Source organism: Manacus vitellinus, unplaced genomic scaffold (genome assembly GCF_001715985.3).
Source record: "Manacus vitellinus isolate BGI_N305 unplaced genomic scaffold, ASM171598v3 scaffold_7_pilon, whole genome shotgun sequence".
Taxonomy (NCBI): Eukaryota; Metazoa; Chordata; class Aves; order Passeriformes; family Pipridae; genus Manacus; species Manacus vitellinus.
This window is the reverse complement of record NW_021940813.1, coordinates 5,054,049-5,079,325: the sequence shown is the minus strand read 5'-3', so window position 1 is coordinate 5,079,325 and position 25,277 is coordinate 5,054,049. Positions and strand designations below refer to the sequence as shown.

At 40.7% G+C, this 25,277-nt stretch overlaps 1 protein-coding gene across 1 annotated transcript; it reads right to left on the bottom strand.

Moving 5' to 3' along the window:
* Positions 1–1,202: 1,202 nt before the first annotated feature.
* Positions 1,203–25,277, bottom strand: SRPX (sushi repeat containing protein X-linked). The gene is made up of 10 exons (XM_018084004.2): positions 25,177–25,277; positions 20,074–20,133; positions 13,946–14,137; positions 13,158–13,334; positions 8,313–8,439; positions 6,776–6,897; positions 5,911–6,090; positions 5,330–5,463; positions 3,894–4,015; positions 1,203–1,628 (listed from the first exon to the last, which is right to left on the bottom strand). Exons 1-10 carry the CDS (start codon positions 25,244–25,246, stop codon positions 1,448–1,450), a joined length of 1,365 nt encoding a protein of 454 aa, XP_017939493.1. The 5' UTR covers positions 25,247–25,277; the 3' UTR covers positions 1,203–1,447.

The following is a 25,277-nucleotide window of genomic DNA, read 5'->3' as shown; positions in this document are numbered from 1 at the left end:
ATTTTTCCTTTTTTGATTGCCTCCTAATACTTCTTATTCAACATAGAACTATTTTTTGTTACTTTATAAGTGACTATTTGCAAACAAGTATTTTCACAGCTCTGGAAGTGACAAATCCTCAATGAAGTTTCCCTGGGGGTAATGTTTCCTTGCCATCAAATAGACAGTCTGGTCTGTCTCCAAGGTGAAGAGAGGAAAGAAATCTGCTACTCCAAGATGGTTGGACATTAAAAGCCAGAAGCAGAAACATACCAGGTAGGACCATATGTTTCTATAAAGCATTGCAGTACGTGGCCTTCAGTAATTAATGCCCATCCTCTACACTGCTCATTGTTCCTTTATCATATTCCCTGTGGCAGTGATTTCCACATTGCTGCTATTATCTACTTTCTCCTTGCTGCTGCTGAAAACAGATGCTCGTGTTGCCTTTGGCTCATGCTTTGTGTCTGTGATTGGCCATGTTTTTAGTGGAGCTGAAAGACACCACTGGGTTGCTTGTACACTTTCAGTGTGAGGTTAATGGCTGTTTTAATGGTCTGCAGAGAGGTATTTTGATCCAACTTCTGAATCAATCAACCAGCTTTAATCTCCAAGAGGAATTTTAGACAACTATCTGTTTGCAAAACAATATTTTATTAATAAAAAGAATTATAAACAGTAAGAAAGAAACCCCAATTTTACACTGAATGAAAAATCCCAAATAAACTCCCAGAAATGTGCCTCACTTCTTCGCGCTCTGTACAAGAAATTCCACTAGATAGCAAACCTATTCATCCAGCTCTGGAGTCCCCAGCACAAGAAGGTGTGGTTGGAGCAAGTCCAGAGGGGACTACCAAGATGATTAGAGGGATGGAGCAGCTCTCCTATGAGGAAAGGTTGAGAGGATTAGGATTGTTCAGCCTGGAAAACAGAAGGTTTCAGGGTGACCTAACTGTGGCCTTCCAGTACCTGAGGGAAGGACTTTTTACAGGAGTATGTAGTGACAGGACAAGGGGGAATGCCCTCAGACGGAAAGAGAATGGGTTCAAATTAGACATTAGGGAAAAATTCTTTGCTGTGAGGGTGGTCAGACACTGGAACATGCTGTCCAGAGAAGTTGTGGATGCCTCACCCCTGAAGGTGTTCAAGGCCGGGTTGGATGGAGTTCTGAGCAACCTGGTCTAGTGGAAGGTGTCCCTGCCCATGGCAGGGGGGTTGGAACTAGATGATATTTAAGGTCCCTTCCAACCCAGGCCATTCTGTGATTCTATGATTTAAAGATGACTGAAAGTACAAAAAAGCATCGTGCATACTTCTATGCAGAGCAGCTACACGGCTGGACAGACTTACCGATACACACAAAAAATCACATCAGTGATTAAAAAAGCCATGCTTTGTGTAGCACCAAGGAGAGAAATACGTGAATTAAAAAAAATTCACTGACAACTGCAAGCCCTGAAATCCTGAATTAGGGACATGATTGACCAATTTCTGCTTGCAGTTTCATCTCATCTTTTCTCAAGGGAAATTTGTCAATAAGGGCAAAGAGTTCAGCTGGTGTTGCTGGGAAAGGATAACGCTCCTTGTCCATTCCGTGCTTGTCCATCACCACGATGTTGAAATTGTAATGGGGGATCCTCAGCAGCAGCCTGAAAAGTAAGGAACTTCTGTTAAAGCCTGTCACCTACTGCCTGGGCACTTCCAACTAACAAAGGGCAGAACCAGCCTCTTGGTTCTGAGCAGAGGAAGGTGGGGATGGTCAGAGGGGGCTGCCCAGAGGCTGCTCTGTTTCAGCATCAAGAACAAGGAGTCAGATAAAGAGAAGGTGCCTGCATGTGCTGCAGGCTGTACCTGCATTAGGGATGGGTCAAGGTACTGCACCCAGCTCTGTTTTTTTCTCAGACCTCTGACTAAGTATAGCACATGCCATTACCTATTGCTATCACAAGAGTGAAAAAAGGTAAGGCAAAAGATAGTATATACATTGTCTAAGGAAAACCATTGTGATGAAGCTAGAGCTATAGTAGATTATTCCCTTTCTTGGCTTCCACATGGTATAAAATCACAATTAAAAAACACAGGACAAAATTTTTGGAGTCTGCTTTCATTTTTACCAAGTCAAACATCTACTTGGTGGTGACTCCAGTTTAGGAGAACAAAAGCCACTTCCTAATCAGGGAGGAGTCCTTTTCTTCCACAGGTCATTTAAGCTCCTCTGAAGGTGCAGGAGTAACAAAATCTTATCTGTGCTGCTCTTTTCATCTTTGATTTGAAGGGATAATGAACTGGATGATCCTCAGACACACTGTCAGTCATCATCATTAGTGTGGGGCAAATAAATTCAGGCAGCCATGAGAGAAAATGGTATGAGGACAGAAAAGCTGCCATGAAGAAGAGAGTTTGGGAGGAGAGGTGTTGGAAAGGTGTGAAGTCTCAAAATTGATCTTCCTCAGCCTTCTAACAAGTTTGAGCTCTCTAGGCATAGTCTTGTTGCAATTAGGGAGCTTGGCCATTAAATTCAAGCTAAAATAAAGATTAAAGCTAAGCAATGGTGATAGAAAACTGCATTCATCTTGTGCCTCATATCACCTAAGGAAAATGCTTACCTTCTAAAAATCCAAATGCTAAACTTCTGAACTTTCCAAAGTTTTAACTAGGGTACCTGTGCTCATTAGCTTACTGAAATGCCAGTTCTAGTCAATGCTATTATTCACGATGTTTAAGAGTGCATTTCATATTGATTTAAGTACCTTCTAGAACTGGAAAGCTGTAATTCACACACTAAGGAACAACTGAGAAAAAAAAATCAATGGAAAACTAACTTTCACTGAGTGCAGGGCAGGTCATACTATACCCATTTCTGAAATGTAGCTCCATTAAAGGTTGCAGGGGAGCAGGGATGAGGTGTTAAGAGAGCTTATTATTTTCTACAGAGCCACAAGAAAACCATCTCAACTCCACTAACAGTACTTTTGTTCAAAAAAGTAAAAAGAGATTCTTTGTGTTCTCTTTTTTCTTTTTATAGAGAATATTTTTTTTTAAATAGAAAACAAACCCTTCTCTGATGTGTCAGCAATTTGCACTGTCTCCAACTAAAACTAACTCTCTTTCATCAGGCATATCACAGAATATGTTGCCTAAAATGCTCCTGGACTCTTTTTTCTAAATAACTACTACTTTCCCTGCCACAGTTTCACTTTTGGCTTTTATTGTCTTCCTGTCTCATGGAAATGCTGGCACTTGAAGTCTCCCTTTCACTTGAAAACCAATCCTCTGCCAGTCTAAACCCAAGTCAAACCAGTTCAGGCACCTCGGTAAAACTGCTGATGCTGCAGCTGGGGTGAGGAGGCTGAGATAATCTCCTCTTTGAAATACTGCCCATATCATTCCTACATGTGAGACTTCAAAGAGCCACCACTGCTTCCCCTTCAGGCCTGGCCACAACCACCAGTGTCCGTAGGATTACTGCTGGTGCAGAGAGGATGGGCTGTTGCTGCCACTTGGGGCTGCCCTGGCAGCTGCTCCATGGCAAAGGGTCTGTGGCCTGTCCTGTTTGCATCAGACCAACTCCAGCACAAATACACTCCAGATATGCCTGGAGTGTTTTTGGTGGCAGTACCCAAAAATATAGACCTATCACGACTATGGGGATATTAAAATTATAATAAATTAAATTAAATAAATATTAAATTTGTTATTATATTTTTATTTGCCTGTGAATTTGCAGTAGCCATCACACAGAGAGCAGAGAGCAAACTAATCCTAAAGGACTCTCATCAACATCTACCTTATAGTGTCTAGTTAGGTACATTAGAATAGAATATGTATATTTAGAGAGTAAGATGCAGCGAATCAAAAGCAATGCATTTTGTATGATAAGGTGCAAACACAACAGTAGTGAGAGATTCCTTTACCTGAGTTGCAGGGCAAGAGATGGAGGCAGCAGCTTTACACCTATTCTTCCTATCTGAGCTGGGAACACACCAACCAGTTCAACCACGGTAACGTGTCGGAGGTCTAACCCACACTGTGCTGGCTGGAAGGGTTAAAAGAAGAAACAGGTGTGTTAGTTACCAGGGAGAGAACAGGAGGATGTCTGGAGTGTGCAGCAAGTGTTCATAGAGTCCCATCTTCTTATGTTAGTGAGATGTTTTAAACTGAATCGAGAGCATAATTTGAAAACTCTCTAATTTTCATGGCAAAGAACTAGAGCCTCAAGACTGCAGGCAATGTAAATGACAGATTCTTAGCTGCTCTAAAAAAAACAACACACAGGGACCACTTAGAGATATATAAACTTCTCTCTGTAGTGAAAAGATGCCAGGGTATTAAGCCCTGTAATCTAATTTGTCAGTCGAAGCAAGGTATGTGAAATAGAAGTTGACTGCAGAAAGTATTCTTTCATGCCAACTTATTAGCCCACTGTCAAGCATGGAAAAATGTACTATAGCCATTAAATTTAGTATCTTAAACTATTTCAGTTTCATAAATATACTGAATTTTCTTGCAAGTTTATCTAATGGGGAAAAAAACTTTTTTTTTCTTAAATACAACTGTAACTTAAGCCAGCAGTTAAAAACATAATCCTGTCATATCCCAATGACTATTTATACTGAATTTTGCTACAGTTGTGAGAAATAAAAAACAAGATAAAAGCACTTGTTTCTGTGAAAGAATACAGGACTGGTTCCTTTCCTTTCTTTCCCTGAGAACACAGATACATTTTGGAGATACATCTCTAAGTTTAGCAAGAAGCTAGCAAGAGCATCACAACTACAACACCTAAGAAAGACAATTACAATAAGTTTTAATTGTTTTTAACAAAATACTCCAGTGTTATCTCCAGCACTGGACGATTTCTGTGCTGAGTCTCTAGTCCTTTGTTTGCTGGTGCACTTGTTATTTCTGAAGCTACTCACATTTCCTCACATGGTAGTTACAAATTCTGTAAGCCTGATTTACATGAACTGCATCCACTGAAGCGCTGGAGGGTTGGGGTTTTTTTCAACTTTTTTAGCAGTTGAGTGAGGGAATTATTATTGAGTGCAAATTAATATTAAATTAATTTGTGGATGATTGGAGGGGCAGAATTGCCTGGGATTCAGTGACTGGTCAGTCAGAAGCAGCACAATCCAGACTGAAGCTGAGTTAGAGACTGGGGAGATATTTCAACTCAAACTCCTGTGAAAAGGATTAATCCCAAACCACAACTGTTTCAGCCAGATCCTCCACTGGCTGGAATATAACAGTTGAAGTTTGTGGATTTATATCCAACAGTGGAGCTTGTCCTCTTGTGTCTTTCCTTAAAGAAAAAAAAATAGTTGCCCACCCCCCCTTAAATGTGTTTTACCTGCAGCATTCCCAGCTGCATCCTGTAGAAGAAGTTGGCTGCAGTAGGAGTTGAAATAATTAGCAGTCTCCGCTTCTCATAAAATTGATCCAGAAGCGCAGCTGCAGTCCTCACATTCACATTAATATTCATGGCTAGAATTAAAATGAAAACAAAAGTTATAGAGCATACTGGAAAGAGATCTATTTCTACAAGCATGGTTAGACAGCAGAAACACAAGAACAAGGAACAATAATAGAGAAGATACAGGTGAAATGCTGGCCTCATCAAAGCCAATGATTTTATTGTAAATTGTTCTGGCTGATGGATTGGCTTCAGAATGTGACATTTTGTAGAGAGCTTTGAGCTAAATCAAACTATCAGTTGTTAGGTACCATTATCACCATAGGAAAGAGCAGCCAAAAGTGGCAAAGCCTTCAGCTCTAAGTGCAAATTGGCAGAGGAGACAAAGATATATTAAGTTTCCTACCTCTGGGATGCTGCAGCTGTATTCCACCCCACACCCACTTCCCAAATTCTCAGTGCCCTGAGAACCATTGCTCTGTCAGTCCTTCTGGTAAAGTGGTGAAATACTCACTTACGTGCACAGGTTGGCTCCACTCCTGACCACCCCAAATTGTACTGGCACACTCTAGCTGGGCTTCCTTGCAGCTCGTAGCCACCAATGCAGGAGAACTCGCATGTAGCACCATAGTTATTTCCATCACCTGAACACTTGATGTAGCCATTATCTGGGGCATTTAATTTCACACAGCGCCTGACTTCAAGCAAGAGAAAACAAACAAACCAACAAAAAGACAAGGCATGAATCACCATTTGCTACGAGGGCACCACAGGCCAGTGAAATACCAGTACTGAGGACATTTTTCTGTTTGCTTTCTGTATTATGTATGTACTTAGAAACCCCAGCCAACCAAAACAAATCCCACCCTGATCTTTTATGTAAACTGAAGTGAAACAGATGTACAGCTGTATGCATGTGATTGTGGTATCACAGTGACAAAAGGTCAGGGAGCATCAAGAGCTGAAGCCAAAACCTACAGGGTTCAATTTCTGTAGATTCAAATCCGGATTTGAAGATCTGGACTTGTGAAAGGGCAGCCCTACTTGACAGATGTGACTCACAGTTGAAAAAACTCCTTTACATCTTTCTTTCAGCAGCTCACAAGCTGGGTATCAGCAAGAAGCTTGCAGGAAGGAAGGGGTATGGAGCAGGACTCAGGAGTGATTAATGAAGCTCTTCCTTCGTGTGCAGGATTGCTGCACCCTGCTGCAGACTGGCCCCCAGGGTCTTGAGCAAGACTGTGTTCTCCTTTTCAGCATCAACACAGAGTTTATATATGCATACATATGCAGATAAATACGGAAATAAGGACATTTTCAAATTGCCTGCTAAACCAGATGCAAATCAGTGACTGTATTTAAAGGGTAAAACAACATTCTTACCTCTGACTTTAACAAGAAATTTGCAAGTGCCTTTGTTTTCAGCTCTGTCATACACAGTATACTGGATTTTGTGGTCGCCTTCTGGAAAATGTGACCCTGGTGGCAGGCCTTTCAAAATAACACTAAAGCAGGAGATAATGCAGGACAGACATTCGTAAGTTCAGCAGTATCTTCCTACAGACAATACTCTTAGGCACATGGTGTGATTACTGGGGCTAGTCAGAAGGCTGTGGTGATCCACAGCAGCATTTTTGCCTGGAATTTGCCCCTATCCTGCAAATGAGACAGGAGAATTCAGATACATTAAACACATCCTCAGTATTGGGGCACTGAGGTAAAGTAGTGTTCCATGTAATTGAAAAGCTTATGTACTCATGGAGCTGCAGGACCTTGGGCATTTAAGGAAAGCACTGCATACTCTAAAAAACATCACAGTTTAGCAAGACTTTATAAAAATAGAGATGTGGTTTATGGAAAAGCTTCCACAGAATCAAGAGTTTACCTCTTTTGAGCTGACAACAGTTACTTGTATGACAAATCTACATGGGACATTTCTCATTGTTTTTTCCTATCAGGCAAAAAGACTTTGGAATTTCTTTATTCTGTCATTTCCAAAATTTTTGTTTTATCAGGTGTAATTTTTTAATGCTGTTAATTGTCATAGAATTATTACATCAGACCTTTACAGCAATATTGGTTTTAACTGTACAATGAATTTTTCTTTCTAATATTATTAATTTATAGCAATAAAAGGGCAATACCATTGTGTCTTTCAACACCTTTTTCTATTCTTACAAAGTGTGAATATCTTTACGCTTACAACTTTGAGCTTTTAAGCTTAATCAGCCCACTATTACACTGCTGAAAGATGTAACATGCTTATCGAAAAAAGCAGATTTTCTATACTCCTACCATTACAATAATCTCAACAGATTGACACAAATCCTGCATGATAAAAATGGGAAAATCAGAGGCAGTAGTACCATAACAGGCACACCTTGCTCTTCTGGGAAATGTGACTGCGAAACCATGAAAATTGATAAAGAAATTTTGAAGTCTTAAGTCTAAAGTTACTAAAGTTTCAAACAAGGAATGTTATTTTAAAGGTAACTGCAGAACCCTGGGACATCAGTAGCCAGCACTAGTTCAGGAAGAAGGCTAAAGATGATTTTTTTGTACCACAATTTACCTTGGTTTTTTTTAAGGCAGTCAAACTTGCCTCTGCTGCTACCTCCAGTGCACTACTCTCTCTTCATTGTGTACAAAAGGTAACTTGCTGTAAGAAAACTTGTTGACTATGAGATCTGCAAAGGAGCTCCAGAAAATTTCACAGGTCAAAATGCTGTTGTATATTACATCAGCTCTAAAATAACCACAACAATCTGCTATTTACTTCCTGAACAATTCACCTCCAAGTTGTCAAAATAAGCATCTTAGATGACTTACAGGGAAAGAGTACCCAGCCACCATCATCAGCTGAATTTCTAATCAAGGAATAAGAAGGAGAAAACACAAACATCTACAGATTTTCACCTACTCTGTCAGAATCCCATCAGCAGTGTCCCGTCCCTCTGGGGTGTCCCAGAACACTCTGGCTGTCAACTTGTTGGGCTCCGCGGTTTTCTCCTTCACGCTTGGGCACTGGATTCTCGGAGGTTCGGTGTCTGTTGAAATAAATGTCACAGAAATGGGCACTGGTGCACCTCTTGGAGCTATGCATTTTCTTCACAGCTCTTTCCCAGTGTAACCCAGGACCTGGCCTAGACTTCACCAGGCCTCCTCAACACTGGGGATGTCCCAGCCAAGGCATGTGAAGCCAGTACTTCTCACCTTTTTGTGGGAAGAGTAAGAGCTGACAATGATCAGTCCTTTACAATGCAAAAAACATTACAACAAGTTATTGCAAATTTCTTTACATAGCCATAGTATGTAGTATGTATAGTACCGTCTAATACATAGTTTCTTTACATCAGTTAAAAGATAATGTCAACAAATAGACACCTTTGAACTTCAAGGAGGGATGTCAAAGATTGTATCCAAGAAGTTTCTGTTCTCTTTATCTGCATTCTTCTCTTTGTTTGTCTGTGAGGTAGACATTGTGATTAAGAGCATTTTTAAAGCACACTTAACGTCCATTTCTCTCTGCATGATAACTTTTCATGTTACTCTCAACATAATGGTTATTTTTACTGCAGTAATGGCAAAACAAGAAACAACAGAAGACTGGTACAACTGTAATTTTGCAGAAAATTAATGCTGTGTTTGATTTTTTCCTAATAACTCTTATAATAATGCCTTACAGGTAATACAAAAAAAATGTAGGTACATTTTGAAAGACTGTTTATCTGTTTAACACTGTGACTACTATTCAGAAGCAAAGGAACAGTGGTAATGACAGAAGACCCTGATGGAGGATAAAGGTGATGCACAGCTGCTTGTCTTCAGCTACATTCACTGCCAGTCCTGATGCTTTTGTCTCCATTCCTCATATTTCTTATTCACTCCCTTACTTTTAAAGCACCCTCCAATTATGTGTGAAAACTTGTTGACACTGCAGCCTGTGAGAGCTCTGCCCTCCTCTAGGAAGCTACATTGCTGAATTAGGGTAAGAAATAACCCAGCCTCACCAAGGCTGCTTCTGGTTCTGATTAGTTCACTGCGGTGACCACTCACCACTGTGGACAGTATAAATCAAATAAATGTGATGCTGGAATAAAAGCTAGAGCAGCATTTAAGGACCCAGTGCTTTAAACTCTTAATTAATCAGAAAGCTCGTTAAGCTATTTAGTGCAGAGAAGACTGGTTGGTATGAACTAGCTTGGACTTCCATACCATAAAGGCAAACAATGCAGTTACTGGGGGAACCAACTCACCAAGAACCCAGGGGCCAGGCAGCCTTTTTAGCTGGACTTAAACATTTCTGGGGAGGATATTTGTTTTGGTCATTTCAGCTGCCTGTTAGCATTCAACAGGCACTAAATAAACCCAGACAGAATAACTCTGCTTGGAAATAGGTCAAGAGAAAGCAGCTGTCCACCAAAGAGGCTTTCTAACTGCAGTCTCTACTGGGATGTGTTAAACACCAAACAGTGCTCACTGCTCTTTTTTCTCATTCCCTTGTACAAAGTTATGGCAAATTTACAGCAAGTTAAGCACTTTGGGCACAGCCTGGCTGAAGGAAGACAGGTCTAAAAAAACCCCAGCCCGTTTGAACGCAGAGAAGGTGACCAGAGACCATCCAGGCAATGCACAAATGACAAAACTGAAACACAACTATGCCAAGAAAATCTTCAGTAAAATGTCTGATGTGAACAAGGTGCCCACCTGCAGGTCAGAAAACTAAACTGGTTCCAAAACAAACCCCAACAGAGGAACCCTCAAGGTTGCTGACTGCTGGAGAGGTTTTATCAGAGGGAAAAATTGTCCTGTAAGCGCTGGAGTGTCAGACCCTCATTTAATAAGTATTCCTAGGCAGACTTGGAACCAGGACACACTGCAAAGGTCTCTGACTTGGTAGAGCAAGTCTTAGCTTTTACTGCAATGTCAGTGCTGAAAAAGCAATGAAAAGCCAAGCAGATTTATTTAAGCTGTTTAGCAGGGCTATGTATTAAATGTCAGACTCTCGCCTGCAAGGTTTAAATCATGAACATGGAGATTGAGTTTTCATTAAAAATGTGGCACTGTTCAGCCACATTCTGTCATTTTTCTTGACTATCTGGCAGCAGCAACTGGTACTCTGGCTCCATGTGGGGAAGTGGCATTGCAGACATGGCATCAAGAGTTCAGCAGTGGAACACTCCATTTTAAATCAGCCTTTTGAACTTTGTGGAGAAAAATGCAAAGTTTTCAAACAGGTTTTAGGTTTTGGTTGTGGGTTTTTTTTCTTTGGTTGGTTTGGGGGTTTTTTTGTTTGGTTTGGTTTGGATGTCGTTTTTTTTTTTTAAACATACTCCAGGAATTGGCCATATTAACAATTTCAACAAAATTTAAAGAGCTTGTTAACATTCTTTCTCACAGTTTGCTAAAGGTTTACATTTATTTGCTTGTGAATCTGGGATGACAAGAGGAAAGAAACAGAGGGATGGTTCTGAATGCCCACTGCTTGCTTACTCAATGGCCTGTATGGGATGGGTAAACTGTCTACTGTTCCATGAATATGCTGTTATTGCTGATGACATAAAAAAATGGCTGGAAGTTAGTTCAAAGCATTAGTCTATATCAAAAGCATAAAGAGATGAAATCATAAAAATGAGAATGAAAAACATTGTCCTGCTCTCCCCACCCGCCCGCACAAGGGATTGATTTGTATTTCAAAACATCCATTATAAAGGCCTGTGTGATCACTGACTCAGAGTGTAAATCTTGTTTCAGATGGAAGCTGTTAGTAACTACCTATCAATACAGCCTTAGGATATGAGAAGAGGATGACTTAGCATGGTGACAAACATTTACCACAACCTCTGTTATAGAATAAGCAGGAAAAGGAAACTCTTCCAGAAGAAAAGACATTGACATTTTTAAATTTTCTAGAAGAAAATATGTATTTCAATATATGTTACAGTGCACTAGGGTTATAGTGGAAGTATTATTCAAGTTGGCATTTTCAGCTAACTGATAAGCAAAAGCAGCTGTACATTGATCTTTTTTAATCAAAGTTATTTCAGCAACATGAAGGAAGGACAGTACAGAGTCACTCTGCTTTGTTAGGCCTGAATACTCACTATCTGTAAGGACTTCTGTGACTGCTAAAACTTACCTAATTTTTGTGCAAAAATGCTAAGCAGAACAGTAAAAAAGTTAGAGGAAAGTCCCTTATTTCCCAGAGCATTTCAAGTGCAGGTCTGAAGTAATTTTTTACATATCCAATGCCAAAAACTGTGGAATTATGTTTAGTCACATGAAATTTTGTATACTACCTATCAGGAGGTCAAAAGATAACCTTATTAAACAATCTGCTAACTGTATACCTCACTATGTGCATATAGGAACTGAGTGCACACAAGGTTTGAAGGGGCTTTCTCCACCCTATGTGGCACTACCAGAAATTAAATCATAATATTACTTTTACTGGGTTACTTGGGACTTGCAATCACACCCTTTGCAATAGGTACCCTGCATTTTTGGAATAAAAAAGAAGTGTTAGTGTTGACATAGCCTCTTTTTCTTTTGTTTAAAACGTACTTGCTTACTTTACTTTGCAAGACATCATCCTTTTGTGACAAACACCCCATTGCCGCAAACAGATGATGTTCTGAAATTACCAGGAAATACAGAAGACAATATTTTATAATTTCCAAACTTAAAAGGGTTTGTTTTGCTTCCTCTGCCCACACTACTGAGAAGGACAAAGCTTGTTTTTGTAAATGAAAACAAGAGATGCCACAAACAGTCTAGACCTAAGCATCTCATTTCTACATTTGTACAACACCAAATAACAGGAAACCTGAACAAAATTTTATGAACATCAGGCTACAGTGGAGAGACTCCAAAACCATTTGCTAACCTAAACTGAGCCACAGGCATTCTGAGGAAAACCAAGTTATCTTACAGAGAAAACACTGAGCACAAACAGTCTACCACCCACAAGCTGAAATTACTGGTAGCCAATTCAGACGGACAAAAAATACTTCCCTTTGTGGGTGGCTGCTGAAGCTTTTATCAGAGGCTTCCCAGAAAAAGGGTAGCCAGCAGCTGAGACTCCATTATCTGCTGAAATTTCATTAGTAGTCAGGAAAGTTAAATTTCAATATTTGTTTATCTCTCTTTTGGTTTATGTATATAGAAACACTTATTCCTGCTGAGGTTCCCAGGAGACCACTGACTACATAATGAAAATTGCTGGCATAAGTAATGTGAACTAGGCTGAAATTTAAATTAGCTGCAACCATGCTGGTAACTACAATCGATTTATAGTCCTTGGATATACTTGGAGACCATGATCCCAAGGAAGAAAAACAACAGGTCAGACAATGGATTTAGTTTCAAACCTGTTTTATCATTAAGCTGCAGAAAGCGTGACAGAACTCCAGCACAGAGAACATTCCAGAAAAGCAGCACAGTAATTACAGGCTACCAAGGAGTCACCCAGGAGATGAGCAAAGCATTGAAAAGTGCTGACCATTTACATCAGCCTCATCTTTATTAAAATGGTAATACTTGGAGCTTGTGTGTAAGAAGGATACTCACTTTGGACAAAGTACTGAGTGACAGAACTTTGCATCTGTTGGAAAACTGTTCTCTGCTTCCTTAAGAGGGACAGTTGCTTTTTTTCTCCCCATCAGCTGGATAAAAAGGCATTTTGGAGTTTACTTGCAAGAGCTGGGCACTAGCAGGTACCTGAAGATGTGGACTTCCCAGGATGAAGCCCCTGTATCCTACTTACCAACGCAGGATGCTGGCCGGCCACTCCACGCTTTGTTGTCCATGCACGTCACTATCCGGTCTCCTTTCAGCTGGTATCCTGGAGAGCAGTAATACTCACACCTCGAGCCAAAGTAGGCACCATCCAAACACTTGAAACCCCCATTGGTCGGCATGGACAGGGTGGGGCAGCGCTTTTCTGGAAAAGGAAACAACGACTTCGGAAACCTGTTATTCCCCCCCTTTAGAGTAACGGGAATGCAGGGTATTACACAGAAATAAAGATGCAGCTGGCAAATGACAAGTGGGAGAAATTCTTGTCCACTGGAGGTTTTTCCAAACTGTTCTTATTAGAAGCATTTGAAATTTAGCTCTGCATAAGCATTAGCAGTCTAATACAACATTTATATGAGAAAAGGGATGACAAGTACCTATTCCTCTCTTCTCAGAAAATGTTTTAATGCAAGACCCCATTTAGACACTGATACAACTTGTGTCAACTTAGAAAGTCCAAGATGGGCAGTATTTTAAAGCAGCTTTATGATTCTGCCATGAAACTACTTCCACAAATCAAAATCCCACACTCATAAAACATTCCCTATCTGCCATGGGCATTTGTACCACTCAGATACTCATCATGCCATGCACCTCTGTAAGATCCTCAGCCACAAACTAATATACACATCCAATTATATTATCAACCTTTAAAAATCAGTAACAATCCAAAGATCAGTTTCAAAGACAAATGAAAATGTACTGTCTGCTGAACCTGCAGCACAAGTCACACACACAGATTTCGTAGCCACTTACGTTTGCACAGCACTTTCCCAGACCAGCGTTTGCTTGACTGACAAATTAGCTGGTGAGGGCCATGCAGTTCGTAGCCTTTTTGACAGCGAATATCACATCTTGTGCCCAACACATTCTTGTAATATTCCCCTTGAGGTGTCCTGCAGTTTGCGTAACCGTGTTTCACTTTAATGGGTGAGCACCACGGGGTTTCTGGCACAGAGAAGTAAAAAATCCACACATAACAATTAGAAAAATGTAAAAATTCAGAAACAAACATAAAATCGCTTTGTTTATTCATGGTCACAGAGAAGAAATGGGAAAAAATATCTTAATTTAAAAGCCATGAATCCTCAAAGTGGAGAATGTTGCAGGGAGGTGCAATAAGTTTTACGCATCCAAATGTCAGCCCTCCAAAGACTGGCAGCTCTTTTTTTATGAAAAACATTAAAGATTGTAGTCATTAGATTGGAAGGGGTTGAGAGGATAAGTGGGGTTTTACCATGCTTTTTGTCCATGGAATAAGTGTGCCACCATGTGGGCAGTTTGATGACAGCTGGAGTGTTTTTCCTTCCTGTTTTGAAGTAGACACGTCTAACTGCTCTTTGATAAGGAAAGTTTGCATTAGGAACACCTTTGGTCTAGCTGTAGTTGTCAGCTTTCTACACCTAGCTCTCTTAGTGCTCATCCAAAAAAAGATCTTCCACTGCCATAACAATTTGTGCAGCAAGGACAGTGCCTTGGCAGAACCCTGTGATGGTTCAAGCTCTACCACGGTTAGAACGGATGTCACTTACATAAATCATATTGCCAATGACAAGCTCATGTGTACACATCCTCCATGTGCCAGAACAACTGTTCAGTGCTTAAGAACAGCTCCAATTTTGCAAAGCTAGCACTCAGGACTAAGCCTGAACTAAAACGTGTGAAGTGTGCAAGAGCAGCTGCTCCCCTGCTGTTCTCAACAGCTCTGTGGTGCCACAAAGAAACATTCAAATACTCTTCACAAATTAAATAGCCTTCTAAATCTGAAGGCAAGTATCCAATCCAACAGACAAGTGAAGAGCTTTCCAGAAAAATCTGACTTTATCCCTCTCTTTTTAGTAGTAATTTATAGCTTCCAAGGGCAACATGCATTTGGCTACACGTATGCACAAAAGCATATATATATATGAAGCATGTATTTGACAGCACAAACCCCTGCAGTATGTCAAATCCTTTAGAGGATGTCAATGTTCATTCATAAGCATACTCTCTATTTAGCACATATTCAGAAATGGGAACACAAGCTGCATAAAATTAAATTAAGTTCTAAATGTTCTCAAAAGTCTGAACATCACGTGTCCTGCTCTTGACCTCCAAAGATGGGTGGTGACTTTTGCCTAATATCATGGAAATGTAGTCTGAAGCATGAGTACCACTTTCTAGTTGCTCCTGGATGCAAGACAGTGATATGGATGGGGTTGTCAAGTCAGAGGAAAGCTGGAATTTGGCTGTGACTTCACAGCTAATGTTCCTACCAAACTAATGAGGAAAAGGGAAACACATGTACATAAAACTGCATCTTTATTAACTGGTCAGGGCTACACTTTAAAATATTCAGGATATGGGTACCATCTTCTTGTGAGGATTTAACATCATACTCTGATGCTGATTGGTGAAGTATCAAGCAGAGATTTTCCCTTCCCAGCCAAAGTTTCACATCCTTTGTTTAGCTTTGACAACAGGGTGCACCAAGAAAATGGGCAGCTTCTCAGTAGGAATTTCCTACACAAGGAGTGACTAAGCCTGTCCCTTTCTCAGTTCCATGATTTGAAAAGGACATACTGGGAGAGAAGGAGGGAGGGATGGAGGGTGGGATTGCAAGGCAAAAAGAGAAAGACGACAGGTCCTGAAATCCTGTGTGACAATGTGTGACATGCAGGAGGGACACAAAAAAAAATCTGAATTTTGCAAGAAAGATGGAAAAAAGCCCCCAAACAAACAAAACACAAAGACTTTTAGCCTTCATACTCACAAAGTCACAAGAGACATTTAAAAATAATTTCTAGATCATCTTTGGCAGATATTCACTTCTAGCTCTTGATTCCTGTAGTTGTTATGTACATTTTCCTACACTATTTGGATCAGGTCCACACATTAAATAAACAAAAATCAATACAGCCTGTTTTATTTCTGATACATGGGATATTTATATTCAGAGCACAATGTCTCTAGGACATATTTACACTTCCACAATGGAAACTACATTTTACATCTGTACTTTGCTGTGTTGGTCCTGAGTAAACACAAACAGCATCTACAGATACTAATTATCAAGTTTTGTGCTACACCAAGGGCACATTCCTCTAGACTAGTCTGTTTCTGAAGCAGTTGTATTTTACTGTGACATGCTTACTTTTGTCTTTCGCCGATACACCTGAAAACCCTTCACAAAGATGTATAAGTGACATTATTCCCAGTGTCACCAAATACACAGTAGCTGAGGCACAGGACACAAGCAGGCCAGTCTAGCAGCACCCAGCAGTGTAAGGGTAGAGTGCAGTTCAGCTTTCTGGCTCAGCCACATAATTCACCTCCTGGAGAAATCCTCCTACTCCTGAGCTAACAACAGCGTTACTATAATCTCCCCTTCAGTGGTCTCATGCCCACAATTTCTAGGTTTTCTGTCTCACTTGTTCTTCTAATGCTCAGACACCCTAAACTTCCATTTATTTACAAGCCTGATCATGTAGGATCTCCTTCACTAAGGAGGAGACCTCAGTTTTTCTGCAGAAGGGTTTAAATCTGAAGGTACTGAGACAACAATGACTGAAGGGGCAGAACTGGGGGAACTCATTTGGGCCGAGCTTTTGCCCCAACCAGTTAGGTAATCCTTCAGCAAATCAGTTCAAGATATTTATGCCTCAGGTTTTCCACATGTATAAACTCCAAATGCACATCCAAGTGCTGATTTCCTTTGTAAAGGGTGTTAAGACAAATATGCTATGCAACATGATCAACAGGCTAATAATAATTAAAAAAAGGCAAAGCAGCTCTTTCAGGTATTGCAAATTGCCTGAGTTTTTCTCTAAATTTTTGTGGGTTTACAAACACACTTGCCCTGAGTAAACAGCTGCACATAAATTTTGAAAAGAAAAAATGGCCAACAGCTAACAAATGCAGTTTAATGCACAAACACAATACTGAAAAAGAAAATGCCTTTCCTGTAGTGCCACTGCAGCTACAGTGGTCTACAGAGAGAAACAAAGCAAGGCTCTTAGGGAGGGGTAAAATACATCTTAAACTGGACTAAATGATACTGTCAGAAAGAAAAACAATAGCAGACATGCTTTTGGATGCAAATAACTTGCAGAACTTAGGAGGAACATTTGTTTAATCTAAAACATAATACTCTAGAACTGATTGTGATTAGAAGGAATTGGGTGAGGCAGGGTTTACAAGGGCCAAATATCTGGGTTTAGACCAACTGATACTGCTGGGAAAAAACGCTAGCTAACTTAAAAAGCACATCAAACGATACAACAAAGTTTGAGATCAAAGTTTGTTGATTTTTAGTGAAGGCACATATTGGTTTTTCAAAGGCTAAGCAGCTACACAGAGTACTTGTAGAATATTAGGTCTGTGTGGAGCCCTGAAAGGTCACAAAGCTCTTCTCTGCCTCAAGGCAAGCTCAGCCATGTTCCTGAAGGCTTTGGGAATTAGAAAAGTTACAGGTTTCCCAGGCATCTCTTCTGAAACTTCACCATCTATACCAGGCTCTGTTCACTTAACTGAAATTTGAATTTTTAGGACCTATGTACTGTTTCTTTGTTTAATAAAAAGTTTGTGCCTTAGCACAAACTAGAAAGAACTAGAAATTTCCTCAGTGACACAATAGCCTGAATTATCACTTGGTAGTAAAACATTTCAGTAGGTTGATGTTGTGTTTGAAAACACTGAAAAACAGGCAGCATGCAGAAAAGGTTGAAGTCTCAGTACTGCCTCTACAGCTGGGGCTACTGTTTGATCAGTATAGTATTTGAGAAAACCCATTAAGAATGAGGATCACCAGAGCAGTGGCACTTCAGCTGTGATGAACACAGGAAATGCTGTACACAGGAAGCCCTTTCCCATGAAATGTGATCACAGCCAGCCATGCCAAGTGGCAGGAAGGAAAGCATTTTTGGGGCATCGTTTCCCCCAACTCCTTGGTCCTGTCTAAACACCAGCCTCAGCTGAGCACTTCCTTCACAAGCAGCGTGCAAAGTGACCAGCTGTGCTGTTGCTTGCTGGTACACCAGCCAACAGAGCTGAAGGTTGACCAGGGAGGAAGGGGAAAACTCTTTAAAAATGCTGTGGGCACAGAAAATCTTGGCAACGTTTCTCTGGAAAGCTGAGAAAGTGGACAAACATCCAGATGAAGACAAAAGGGTTTAGTAGGAGGTCGATTTTCACCCCTCCCAGTAAACTGCAATGTTTTGTTTGCAGATGTCAAAGAGGATGAATTTGTGTGCTTGCTTGCAATGTTTAGTGAGTACATGTGCAAAGAAGAAAACCAATGCTGCTTATGTATGTTAACATCAGTTAAGAAAATCCATTTAGTTATTTGTTACTGGGAAGCTTTATTTGCTGAGCAATGGGTCACACCCAAAATACTGGACTGGACATCTGAGGAGAAGCTCTGAACATTGCCACACAGCCCATTTTTCTTGCTTTGTCTTTCTCCACCCCTTTCCCTCAAAGCCAACATAAAGAAGTATGCTAATGAAGACTGAGCCTTTTCTACTCCAATGCTTTACACTCTTAGATTCACATTGTCTGTTCCTCAACATTTGGCAGTAGTGCTTCCAAACTTGGGGCAGTTTTTAATATCTGTGTGAATGAGTCATTATGTTTCACTTACCCTGGTGACATTTTGGTTGACATGAGTATAATTCATTTTGGATCACCATATAAAAGGAAATTATAAAGAAACCACATTTTAACTACTTGCCTGCCCTGGCATGAACTGGCATTGATTTATCTTCATGGTCTCTGGAATTCTTTTTCTATGTGTCTGAAGAGGACCTCATGTTAAAAGGCAAAGAAAAATGAGTTTGCCTAAATAAAGCTTTAGAGAACTATTTGTGCATGTGTTAGAAAGCAAAATGTTATACCGAAGTATTTTACTGGAAGGAACATGAGACATTTATGAAAACAGCAATGTAGACATAACAGCAGTGCTTTCCCCTTTGTTGTTCATAAATGTCTGAATTACTTTATCACTTACCTCAATGGTCCATTGATTCTTTGCAGAGAATCAGTAACGTACAACAAGACACTAATGGCCACTATTTTCAAGTAATCAAAATTATTACAACTTGTTAACATGTCCACAGATCAACTTAACAAAAAAAAAATCGGAGTTACCATTTGTAACCATGACACCATTTAAAGTGACAAATTAAATGCCAAATTTCTTTACTGTCTGGGCTCCTGAGGGATTTTGGCAGAGGAGAAAGGTATTGAGACAGAAGGAGACTTTTTAAGAAAATGGACATAGCAAGTGGAAGATTTACTGGCAGTGGCAAAAAAAAGGTCTTAGTTTTGCTGAATAGCAAAGTCTTCCAGAACAGGGAAGAAAACCTGAATTTGCTTTCTAAAATGCCAGTCCCTTCATTCATCCAGCTACTAATTTATTTTTTTGAATGTACACATTCATTTTTTAAACACACTTCACTTGGCATTTCAGGTAGCAGGTTAACCTGAAAGGCAAACAATTTTATGGAAAAAAAAAAAAAAGTACTGAAAATCAAGTTCTCTTGCACATACTTCTATACATCACCATCAGTAAGCTCAGGTTTTGAGTCAGCTTATCATTGATGGTTTTGTTGGGATGTATGAAGAAGAAAGAGAAGCTCTTCCTGATTTTCATGATTTAACAACCCAATCTTCCCAGAGCAAAGGCAGGGCAGAATTTACTTACTCAGGTGCATAAGAGAGTTGTGATCAGTACTTGGTCTAATTTCCATTGTTAAAAACAGTAGAAATTAAATCCGGATATACAAATCCATGAGAAAAACCATGGAGCTAGATCACCAAGATTTTCTGATCCAGGAAAAGAAAAAGAACGAAGCTTTCTCTCAGCAACCAGTTGATCCTCTTTAGCACATAAGCAAAACATTCACCTTTATATCTATTGCGTGCATACACATCCTCGTCATCTTCAAGGGGTGAGTATCCCGATCCTACAATACAAAACAAGAGAAAAAAAACTGCAGCAAGAAAGGAAATATAAATTAAGAATAAAAGAAAGATTTGAGAAAAGACATGCAAGATTAGAATGCAATAATCTATGCAATGTCATCAGCGTGGGCTTCTCTGAAGCTCAGAATCATAGCAGACCCAGTTTATAGTGAATCTGGAAGGGGCAAATTGATTTGATGATCAGGTGAAATAGTACATTTCTCTCAGTGCTCTTAGAGCAATGCTGTGCAATGTTAAGTTGCACATGTCAAGTCACAGCTCTTTTATTATGGAAAGCCCAGTTGCCATGTAGTTGATCTACAGAGCAGAGAGAACAGAGGTACAGGTGAGGGGGCACATCAAAGGTTTCACTATAAAGTGGTTCTTTAGTGTCAGTGGCTGTTAGCAGCCATCAGGCCAAATAGCAGAAGTAAAATGTGCATAACTCAAGTACAACTCTCTTTAACAACCTGTATGATCCTCACACCAAGAACAAAAGCCAGAGGTATATTACCTGCAAACACAGGTTACATTCAGATCAAAAACACAGTTTGGTTTCAAAAATTTTTATGGAGTTGTTCAAATAAAGAGACAGTAAAATTTTATACTTTTAAAAACCTGTGCAATGGCTAAAAACTTAAAATAGAGGTAGAAACTCCTTTCTAAAAACCAGAAACCATTTGGAGCACACTACTATTCAATTAATTCACCAATAAACTGCTAGCAGTAGCAAACAACCAATAAACTGGGTAGCAGTTGGCAAGAAAGCCTTCAAAATATCCCTAAGCAGCATTTATTTAAAATCAGTGGCTTCAGAGCATGAAGTCTAGTCTAAATACTATGAAAGTCCTTTCTACAAAGAAGGGTTCATGCAAATTCCCCCTTTGAAAAATCTTTCTAAAAACCTTGCATGCAACAGGCAGGTACTCAGGGTCTCAGCACTACACTACAGGACCTTCTCATACATAGTATCTCAAATTACAGCTATGGGGGTATTTCACTGCCATTTGCTGACATATGAGACCATGGTCTGTACAAGCTGCTACCTAAAGTTAGACAAAATTAAATAATTTAGGTGCCTCAATAAGCTACCAATTTCATGCACAAATGACACATCTGCTGCTAGACTCTATTTCTTATTAAAAAAAAAAAAAAAAAGAAATAAAATAAACTGCACAGAAAACAGTGAAACTTTATTTCTTTCTCTACTGGACTCAAGCAAACCCAGTTCATGTATCTGTGGCTACTTCACAGGAGCAGCTTTAGTGCAAAGGGTTGGTCTAAAGAAGGGCAGTGCCCTCCACAGCACCAGCTGCAGCACTGCTCACAAGGGTTCTGACCACCTGAAGATGAGACTCTGCATCTATCAGGACCCTTCTCATCATGTTACTTGCGTGTTGGGTGCTGGCACCCAGGACACACCAGCCTGCAGCACTGGGCAGCTCCTTCAGGGAACTGCAGGGAGGCGGCAGAACCGTGTGCTCCACATCAGACCAGATTCTTGCACCAAAACTACAGTTATGTGAACATGAAAAATCTGGAAAATTGTGGTCACATGTACTGTAAAAGTAACAAACCCTCACAATTCACCTTGAGCCTGATTCAAAGCTTGCTGTTATCATTGGGAATCCTTACATCAGTTTTCAGAAAGCTTTGAGCTGGGACCTGATCAAGTGAACTTCTCAACAGCTTCTCCTCTGAAATCAAGTGGTTTACATATAACAAAGGTTTCCTATCACTTGGAAGCCATTTCTCTGGACTTTTTATATTTATTGTTGTGGTTGAATTTCTGGTGCCTAAACACTGACATCTGAGAAACTTCTGAACATAAAACCAAAATTTATTTCACTCGAAGCCTGACTGTATTGCATAAAGAACAAGCTGTGATCCCCGAGGGCTTCATGAAGACCTTGATGTGTAAATGAACACCTCTCTTAAATATCGTTCTCTCTGTCAAAAACTGGGATACTCTTAGCTAATTACTCACTTTGAGGGTTATAAAACTGTTACCTCAGTGTTATCACTCTTAATTGTCCAAAATTTAGTGTGCAATGACTTTAGCATTTAAAATTAGTAAATCTTAGAATTATATGAGCTCTTGCATATTTACCTTTCCTTAGACAAGAAATAATGATCCTTAGACAAGAAGTAATAACGCCTCTTGAACATCTTCTAACAAAAGCTGGCCTTAAAGAGTTATTCATTGAATAATTTCTACCCTGAAATGAGGTTTTGTTGATGGAGCTTGACATCTCCGATTTCCAGCTCATTTTCTAGCTCAGAATGAGAAGCAAGTTGTGTCTCTTTCTTAACAAGCAATGTTTTATTAAAAACCACAACAGACTTGGCTTGGGGACACAAGAAAGGTCGTCATTGCCCTGCTCTGGGGCAGCCTCGCTCCCACAGGGAGCCCACCAGCCGACACAGAGCAGAACCTGAACAAACTGGGAGCACTAAGGACAGTTTGGGCATCACCCACCAGCCTTGGACCATGCCATGAAGAACCAGTCTAACCCCAAGGGCTGTCCCTGAAGAGCTGGGATGGTTCTGGTAGGACGTATCTACACCACAACCACATCACTGCCCTGGGCACAGCAGCACCACCTCGCCCAGAGGTGCCAGATTCTCTTCTGTCTCCACACGACCTTCTTCACTCTGGCACTGGACACACACCGGACCTGGCACTCTGTCCCCTACCTCTCTCCAAATTCACCCACCCACACCAGGCTGTACACCTGAGTTACACAGCAGCCCTCCAACAAAGCCATCCTGTGTCAGCAGACAGCTGCTCTCCTGGCAGCCACCAGGCCTGACCTGCCACCTCATTCCCCACTAGTGCCACCCCACCAGTGACCCTGAGCAAATCACCATTTCATCTCCATTTTCTCAGCCATAAATCAAAGTGTTTCTGCTTCACATGCGCTCAAAATTGGCTACTGAGCCATGTAAGGACAAAGCATTGTTCTGCATTGGAAGTGCTAAAATTACCACAGGTCAGAAACTGGGTATTTGAGGAAGAATGACAAGAACGAGCTGCTTTGCAGATGTCCCACATCATGGCCCAGGGTATAGCAGCTTCCTGTAAAAAACAGCTGTAGACTTTGTTCTGGAAGATGGCAAGAAAAATGCATGAAGTAACACTTCATTTAATCTACAACTTAGATTGTCCTGTTTATGTTAGGGGAAAAAAGAATTCTTCATTCACAAAATATCACCACATTTTTATAACTGTATAAATGGGACGCACAGCAAATATTTTTATAACTGTATAAATGGGATGTGTAGGAAATATTTCTCTTTACGTACACTGTATTAGGGTGCAGATTCTTAAAGAAACTGTAAGAATTTTAGTGGAAAACACATAGCAGACATCTGTCACTGTGAGCTCAGTAGTCTGTGCTGAATAAACCCATCATAGAACTGACAGAGAAAGCAGGAGGAGCTATGACAGTAAGCCAGTAAGCCTGACAAAATAAAAGTCCTTGTACAAGAGAAATTCATTATTAAGATGACACATTTACTTTTATTGTTCAAACTGGCAACTAAAGGGGACACTCAAATACACAAAAGTCACTCATTTGTGCAAAACCAAAATCAGACCATTTCCGAATCAGTTTTGCCTGTGTTTGTGGTTGTCAAATCCATCCCAAATGTCTTGACACTAGACTTCAAGCCCATTCTCATTCAGCAAAACACTTAAGTATCTCCTGAAGTGATCTTAGTAGCCTCAAAGAGACCACTTGTTCAATGCTAAACCCACCCAAAATTGACTACAGATGTTTACATGCAACATCAAACATCTGATGAAGTACTCCTCTGCTTTAGCACCACAGCCTACACCCAGTGGAGGCTGCTGTTCTCAGTTTCTCCCCACAGCTCCAACTCCACACTTACAGCCCAGCACTTGCTCTCCTGGCCAGGGGCCTTGGTCAGCTGAAAAGAAAGGGGAGGAAGCAGAGCTGCATTCTTAAATGAGCATAGGTTACAATGACATGTCCACATTTGCACACAACACGTGTGTTGAGCAAAACAGGTGTTGAGCAAGATACTTTCTGTATTTCTAGGATACGATCCTCCCCTTTGCCTGATTGTTACTAAGTCTGCAAAAGCTTTGATAGGAGAGTACTTCCATTGCTACATAAAAGTCACAAACAATTTGTCCGTGTTTGCCAAGCCAGAGAAGACAAAAGATAGATGAAGTTTTAACAAGACTTCTGCTGTCCCTCAGTTCTGCTCAAAACCTGACTTCCTTAACTATGTTACTACTTTGTGCACTGTGGATAAAAAGCTGGGGGTTTTTAACCTGGAGAGATGGAGGCTGAGGGGAGACCTCATTGCTCTCCACTACCTGAAAGGAGGTTGTAGTGAGGGGTGGGTCAGTCTCTTCTTCCAGGTAAAAACCAATAGGATGAGAGAAAACGGCCTCAGGTCATGGCAGGGAAGGTTTAAAATAGACATTAGGGGAAAGGGTTGTCAAAAGCATTGGAACAGGCTGCCCAAGAAAGAGGTTGAGTCACCATCCCTGGAGGTACTGAAAAGATGCACGTGGCACATAGAGACATTGCTTAGTGAAGCATTACAAGAGATATTTTAGAAAATCGTTTTACAACAACCTTTCTTTTGTGTATAAGGCCATATCTTCAGCTTCTGTAAACTGTCCTTAACCCAAAGAGCACTTTAGAGTGTGAAATAAAGCATGTCAGGAAACAGGACTGGTAACTCATTGCTTTGTCTACCTTAGTGTATTTTTTTTTTATGTTACTAACATAACGGGTCATTTGGCTTTTAATATTCCTAATAAGAACCATGAAGGGAGATTCTGAGAAAGTATGAGCTTATGCCGCTGCAAAATTCTGGCACGGGAAAAGGAGGTGAGCATTGACTCCGGGGGAAAGCGGTGCCTCTGGGATGATATTTCTGTATCAGAACTTCATACCGCGCCCCCCCCGGCCCAGCGGGAAGAGACGGCTCCGCTCCCCGCGCCCCCGGGGGGCTCCTGGCCCCGCTGCCCCGTCCCCTCCCCTTCCCTTCCTGCCCTTCCCTACCCTGGTACTCCAGGCTGGGCGGGGTGCCCAGGGCGAGCAGCGCGGCGAGGCGCAGCCAGCAGCTCCCCATGCTCCGAACGGCGGCTCTTCCCGGCCCAGGG

Bases quoted from the DNA above. Each gene is read 5' to 3' on its own strand.
- SRPX (XM_018084004.2), bottom strand. From the start codon at position 25,246: ATGGGGAGCTGCTGGCTGCGCCTCGCCGCGCTGCTCGCCCTGGGCACC. The intron at 13,335-13,945 runs GTAAGTGGCTAC...TTCCTTTTCCAG, and splicing joins TGGGAAAGTGCTGTGCAAAC to AAAAGCGCTGCCCCACCCTG. The intron at 4,016-5,329 runs GTAAAACACATT...TAACCCTTCCAG, and splicing joins TGCAGCTGGGAATGCTGCAG to CCAGCACAGTGTGGGTTAGA.